Here is a 6,836-nt window from a genome sequence, read left to right as displayed (position 1 = left end):
CAACGAAAAAAGGGGGAAAAGGAAAAGAAAGTCAAGCGACTGTGGGGTTGGACGCAGGCAGCCGGAGCGCGGGCCGAGCGATGCGGGGCTGCGCGCCCGGGCGGCCGCGAGTTGTGACTGGAGCCACGATGCACGGCCAGGCGCGGTGAGGAGCCAGACCGCATCACCTCCCCGAAGGAGTCCGGGAGCAGGGAGGGCCGTCCCGAAAACACGGAGGCCGCCAGGCAGGCCACGGGCCGAGGTGACGGGGCTGGGGCGGTGGGGAGCGAGCAAGCGCACCTGGCTGCGTCCGCCTGGAGTTGTCCCTCTGCGTTCACGATTGACACAAACACTTCTCCAAACGGGGGGAATCTAAGCAGCAACAACAATCAACAACGAGATCTTCCTCCTGCCTTCCCCTCCCTCCCTCCCTCCTCCCTTGGCCTGCCCCCGCCCCCTCCCCCCAGGCCCACCGCGGGCGCCCCGCGCGTCCGGACCCGCTGCGCGATGCCGGCAGTTTAGGATCCAAAGCTTCTCCACTCGTTTTTTTCTTTTCTTTAAAAAAAAAAAAAAAAAAAAAAGAGGAGGGGAAATCCCGGTCGGTGGCAAGCAGCCGGGCACACACACACCCGCCCTCATACCCCGACAAAAGCAGATGCACTTTGACTTCTGACAGCTCTACCTCAAGCCCAAGAGAACTCCACGGCGCTTTCCCTGCAACCCGAGCTCGCTGCGTCCTCCTCTTCCTTCTCCGACTCCTTTTTATTTATTTCTGTTCCCGTCCCCGTTCTCGGTGACCTTCACTCCTCCGCGTGCTCTGGGCAGAAGAGCCGCTTTCTCGCCTGCCTAAGACTCTTCCTCGCCCCAGGAGCTGCAGCGGCGCTGCTGTGCCCCGGGGCCCTGGGACTCCCAGGCTGCACACTCCATCGAGGTGCCCTCCGCTCCCCATCAGCCTCATTTTCACCCCCTTTTGATTTCCTGGTGCGGGTTTTGGCTTGCACCCCCTGTGTGTCTCCTCTTTTTGGAGGGGCTGGGGAGTTCTTGCTGACGTCTTCGGGAGTCATTCCCTAGGCTCTACCTGCTCTTTTCTCTCCCGGCCTCACCCGACCAAACCAAAGACCATGGTGCACTGTGCCGGCTGCAAAAGGCCCATCCTGGACCGCTTCCTCTTGAACGTGCTGGACAGGGCCTGGCATGTCAAGTGCGTCCAGTGCTGTGAATGTAAATGCAACCTGACCGAGAAGTGCTTCTCCCGGGAAGGCAAGCTCTACTGCAAGAACGACTTTTTCCGGTGAGTACTTCCCTGGCGCGCCTCTGCTGCTTCCTCCCCGCGGGCTCTTCCCCACCAGCTTCGGATCAGAGGTCAGCGTGGCCGAAGCAACCGCGGTAGGAGCAGCCTTGGAGAGGACAGCCAAGTCCCACCAGCACCCGCCTCTTCGCCAGCTGGCGCGCTGGGCGACCCTGACGCGGCCCTGCTTGCGCCCTGGAAATTGTGGGTCCCGGCTTAGCTGCACGTGCCTGGGAAGAAAGGGTGTGAGTCCGCTTAAGCCCAGAAGCCCCTCCAAGTTTAGAAGGAGGCAGCACAGCCCGGGGCGTTGTAATCCCAGCTCCTGTCTTTCCCTCCCTGCACAGAGCTCACCAGCAACTGCATTCTCTGAGCCTCTCAGGTTGCTGGCTCTCCAGGCTGAGCTTAGAAGCCCGGGCAAATCCCTGCCACTGCCTTTTCGTCTCCGAAAGGTCTTGGCGGGAACCACCGAGGCTTTCGCGTGGAGTGTTTGAGTCCCTTGCCTTGGCGGCAAAAGGGAAAAACTCTGCCCTAATGCCTATGGTGCACATTCCAGGGTGTTCTTGAAACCGCAACCGGCCTGCCTCCAAGCGCCGGCCTGGGCAAACGGCGACGTGCCTGTGAAATGCCCCAAGGCTCCAGCCTCCGGGAAGACCTTCCCCCCCGCCCCCCGCTTCCCGGCTGCCTGGGTTGGCGGGAGGATCGGCCTCCGCCCAACACGAACCTCAGCTTTGTGGCGCAGGCTCCGCTCGGAGCTCTCCCAGGCACTGCCCGCCATCCCCTTGCCCCACCTCCTTGCCGAAACCGGGAAAAACCCAGGCCCCCGCTCTTCTGAGCCGGGAGACTACTCCAGACGCCCCCTCTTTCGTTTAGCATTTTAATTTATTCTCTTAAACGCACTATCGTGCCATGAAATCCATACAAACACAAAAGTCAACCGAGAAGAACAGGAGCAAACGCGAATTTTAATTCCTCTGTACTGGTTTGAAACCTTCCAGTTTACTCGGTTGACTTGGTCTCTGATCTCCTCTGAGTTTTTGGTGACAGGTCAAACTGGGACCCCGGGGGTAGGGGTGCGAAGCCATCTGGGTCGCTTTGCTCAGAGGCCCAGAACGCGCTGTCCCCAACGCTGCCCCCGGAAGCGTGTCTCTGATTGCCGGGAACCATGGAGAAAAGCGCTGGGCAGGCTGGTATCGCCCCGAGCAAACGCAGGCTGAGCCTCTGAACCCCGGCCGGCAGCGCCTGGTGTCCCTAATACTGGCTGGAGCCGAACTGGAGAACAGCGAACGGTGCCTAGCTGCCAGTGGGCCCCAGAGGCCTGGCTCCCCGCAAAGCGCAGCCCGGCACCTAGAGCCCCAGCAGTGGCTCTGGCTTGCGCCAACCTGCCGGGCTTTGGGCTTGAACGTGGCGGTGGCCCAGCTGCAGCCGTCTGCGCGCTCCACGGCTGTTTCTTTATCCGCGGCAGGACTGGACCTTGCCAACCCTCAGCTTAAGCACCCCTCTCTGCGGTGAAAGGCGACACTAGGAGAGAAAAGCAGCGCTCGGGATGCGTTTACATGGAGCTCTAATTAGAATTCGACTGTTCTCTGAATCAAACGGGGAAAATAGTTGCCTCCCTCCCCCTTCCAATCGCCGCCTTGCCGCCTTCTTCCGCAGGCGCTCTTTTCCTCTGGGACAACACTGGGCATGAGGCTGGGAGGGAGGGGGGCAGCTCGGGCCCCTCGCGCTCTCATTCTAACAGTGTGTATCTCCTCACTGACTTTTCACTTGTGCCCCATGTCCTCTCCTGCCTTCTTGACTGCTCGGTCGGCATTCTGCCTCTTTCTGGCTGTCTCTCTTCTTTTCTCCCTTCCTTCTCTGCTTCCTCCACTTTCTATTTCTTTCTTTCTCTATCATCTTTTTCCTGGCCTCCATTCTCCCCTTGCCCCTCACCAACCCGTCTTCTCCCATCCTGCAGATGTTTCGGTACCAAATGCGCCGGCTGCGCGCAGGGCATCTCCCCTAGCGACCTGGTGCGGAGAGCGCGGAGCAAAGTGTTTCATCTAAACTGCTTCACCTGCATGATGTGTAACAAGCAGCTCTCCACTGGCGAGGAGCTCTATATCATCGACGAGAACAAATTTGTCTGCAAAGAGGATTACCTAAGCAACAGCAGTGTCGCCAAAGAGAACAGCCTCCACTCGGGTGAGGCCCCCATTCCCAGCTTGCTAGGGGCGGGCGGGTCCTGGGGGAAGAAGGCCCACTGAGGCCACTGCTTACCTGTCCCTTCCCTCTCCCCAGCCACCACGGGCAGTGACCCCAGTTTGTCTCCGGACTCCCAAGACCCATCACAGGATGATGCCAAGGACTCAGAGAGTGCCAACGTATCAGACAAGGAAGGGGGCAGCAATGAGAATGACGACCAGAACCTGGGCGCCAAGCGGCGGGGCCCGCGTACCACCATCAAGGCGAAGCAACTGGAAACTCTGAAGGCGGCCTTCGCTGCTACCCCCAAGCCCACGCGCCATATCCGTGAGCAGCTGGCTCAGGAGACTGGCCTCAACATGCGTGTCATCCAGGTCAGGGCCTGGGCATGCCACTCATCCCCCCGCCCCCCATCCAGACCGACATGTCTCCTTTAAGCAGGCACCCAGGCCAAGCTGTGGAAACCCAGCCTCAAGGAGGGGACTGAGTCCTGGGAGGGACACCTGTGCTGTATTGCCCCATTTTATAGGGCATCTGGAAATCCCTAGGCTCCCTCCATTTCCCAACTGGAAGCTGGTGACAGTAGTGGCAGAGGGGGAGGGATGGGGAGCTCAGCATGAGGCTGGAGGAGGGGACATTGTTGGACACCGCTAGGGAGTTGGGACCCTTCTGCACCACGCACCTTGTTTGGAAGGAGCCCAGAGGTCTCTGAGCATGCCAGAATTAATCAATTTCACCAGCTTCTCCATAACATAGATCTCTCTCTGTGTCCCCCACCTACTTTGTGGATCTCTTGCCTCAGTTAGACAAGCCCCAGAGCAGAGACGTCTTCTCCAAAGAGAGATGGGGCATCCTGGTTTGCGGGGGGTGGGGGGGTGGGGGTGGGGAAGGCGCGGGCTGGAGTCAGCTCAGCCTCTGGCAGTCTACTGTGGGATAGGGAAGGGAGGTGGACATCTGGGCATCTGTGCCAGTGTGTTGTGAGGACTTGGGACTGCGTGTGATTTGGGCCTGAGTCTCCCGCCCAAGGTTAGGTGTCTGGTTCACCTGCGAGGGCTCTTCGAGGATGTGGCGGCTGTGCCTGGGAGGCTGAGTGTGCATGGGCACACATATGCAGGCTGACCTCCATGAGAGGCCTTGCAGCACCCGGGAGGCTGTGCCGACGTGTGCACTGTGAATGGAAGGTTGCATGTTTGTGTCCTCGTCAGCGAGAGGCTGTGGATAAATATATTTGGCACTGGGAGATTTGCGTGGATGTGAAAAGGAGATTGTGGGTTTTGGTGTCACTATCCTTGGTAGACTGAGTGTCAACAGGAGGCTGTTTAGTTCTCTGTCACGATCATGCAGGAAGGGGGCTGCCAGGGACGGTGAATTGGAATCTGCGTGTGTCCGACACTATTGGGGGAGGTTCAGTGTCTGTGTGTGGAGAGGCCCCAGGAGCTGTAATTGTGATAGTGTGACTGTTGGAAACAACTCCAACTGCCTCATGTCGGGCAGGGAGGCTTGCCCAGGTCCCCAGTCGGGAATCCCGTATATCATTGGCTCCAAGGGCCGCCCTGCGCGGCCCTACTCAGAGACACACCCCACAACACAACACAGCACAACACAACACACACACACTCTCAGAGCCCTGAACCGAGCTAGCTATTGGAGGGGTTAGGGGCCGATCAGCCGCGCACCCGAAGTGGGGGATGGGGGAGTGGGGAGGATCGTCGGGGCCTCACCTCGCCGCGTGTGTGCTTCAGGTCTGGTTCCAGAATAGACGCTCCAAGGAACGGAGGATGAAGCAGCTGAGCGCGCTGGGCGCCCGGCGCCACGCCTTCTTCCGCAGTCCGCGCCGGATGCGGCCGCTCGTGGACCGCCTGGAGCCGGGCGAGCTCATCCCCAACGGGCCCTTCTCCTTCTACGGAGGTGAGTGTGCTGCCGAGTGGCAGGGCGGGGCCAGCCGGGGTTGGCTTCGTTGGAAGCGGGTGGCAGCGCGGGAGGCGCTCCTGGTTTTCTTTAGAGAAGTGGCGAGTGGGGGAGAGATGGAAAAGGCTGGGGAGTCAATCAAGGGTCGGTAGTCGAGACCGAGGGCCGAATTCCCGACGGTGAACGAGGCGGGTGGGCTGGTAGGGAGCAGCTCCAGTGTTTGCATCAGGCTTCCCCCCGCTGCCAGCCCCGCGGGGGAGCCCCCCAACCGCGAGTTCCCGGAGTTGCCTTTCTCGTCCTTCCTCCTCCGCCCTGACCTCCTCCTCCCCGCTGCTCCGCAGATTACCAGAGCGAGTACTACGGGCCCGGGGGCAACTACGACTTCTTCCCGCAAGGCCCCCCGTCCTCGCAGGCTCAGACGCCAGTGGACCTGCCCTTCGTGCCGTCGTCCGGGCCCTCCGGGACGCCTCTGGGCGGCCTGGAGCACCCGCTGCCCGGCCACCACCCGTCGAGCGAGGCGCAGCGGTTCACTGACATCCTGGCGCATCCCCCCGGGGACTCGCCCAGCCCTGAGCCCAGCCTGCCCGGGCCTCTACACTCAATGTCGGCTGAGGTCTTCGGGCCCAGCCCGCCCTTCTCATCGCTGTCGGTCAACGGCGGGGCGAGCTATGGGAACCACCTGTCTCACCCCCCCCGAAATGAACGAGGCGGCCGTGTGGTAGCGGGATCTCGCACGGTCCGCGGAGTTCGTGGTTGTACAGAAATGAACCTTTATTTAAGAAAAATAGAAAAAAGAAGAAAAAAAACACATAAAAAGCAAGTCACCCCCCCCCCCAACACACACACACACTTCCTTCAGCCTCGGGGACCATTTTACGTCTGGGGAGTCCGGATGGGAAAGGGGGACAAGAAACAGGATCCAAATCCGCCTGGAGGTAGAACTGGGATCCGTGCGCTGGCTGGCGAGGTGCAGAACTGGGGCTCCCGAAGGGAAATGCAGACCTCTCCCCATCTTCCACCTGGACCCGGATGCGGAGACAGACTCCACGAGCGTGCGCGCCCGGCCAGAGGGCGGCACAGGAACACCCACGGCGGCCGCGGGAGCGCACAGCCGGTGGTGACGCCAGGAGCCGCAGGGAGGGAGGCCGAGAGGCACAGCCGGGCGAGGGAGGAGAAGCAGCCCGGGGCGCTCCCGGGCCAGCCAGGAGGGTTCCGGCTCTGGGAAATCTCTCACTAGTGTTGTCTCAGTGTTCAGGAACAGCGACAACAAACTCTTATAGCTTCAGAAACGCCGACCTGCTGTGCATCAGGTGGGACTATATATATATATATTTTTTTTGTCTATCTGGGTTTTTGGTTTTTGTTTTTGCCAAAATTGCAAAATTCTAAATGTAAAGCCCTCAGTATCAACTCTTCTACCTTCACAAAGCTCTACACACACACACACACACACACACACACACACACACACACACACACA

General features: G+C 60.1%; 1 protein-coding gene across 1 annotated transcript; it reads left to right on the top strand.

The window, feature by feature from the left end:
* The first annotated feature begins 279 nt into the window (after positions 1-279).
* LHX1 (LIM homeobox 1) lies at positions 280-6,215 on the top strand. The gene is given in 6 exon segments (XM_025851461.2): positions 280-1,270; positions 3,222-3,448; positions 3,545-3,822; positions 5,191-5,356; positions 5,698-6,046; positions 6,048-6,215. Coding segments are annotated over 6 exon segments (1,221 nt in total). The 5' UTR covers positions 280-1,100; the 3' UTR covers positions 6,079-6,215.
* Positions 6,216-6,836: the final 621 nt, after the last annotated feature.

The sequence above is a fragment of the Callorhinus ursinus genome, unplaced genomic scaffold (genome assembly GCF_003265705.2).
Source record: "Callorhinus ursinus isolate GAN/ISIS: 27379988/994484 unplaced genomic scaffold, GSC_fseal_2.0 scaffold34, whole genome shotgun sequence".
In the NCBI taxonomy this organism is placed as follows: Eukaryota; Metazoa; Chordata; class Mammalia; order Carnivora; family Otariidae; genus Callorhinus; species Callorhinus ursinus.
This window is presented reverse-complemented; position numbering and strand designations above follow the sequence as displayed.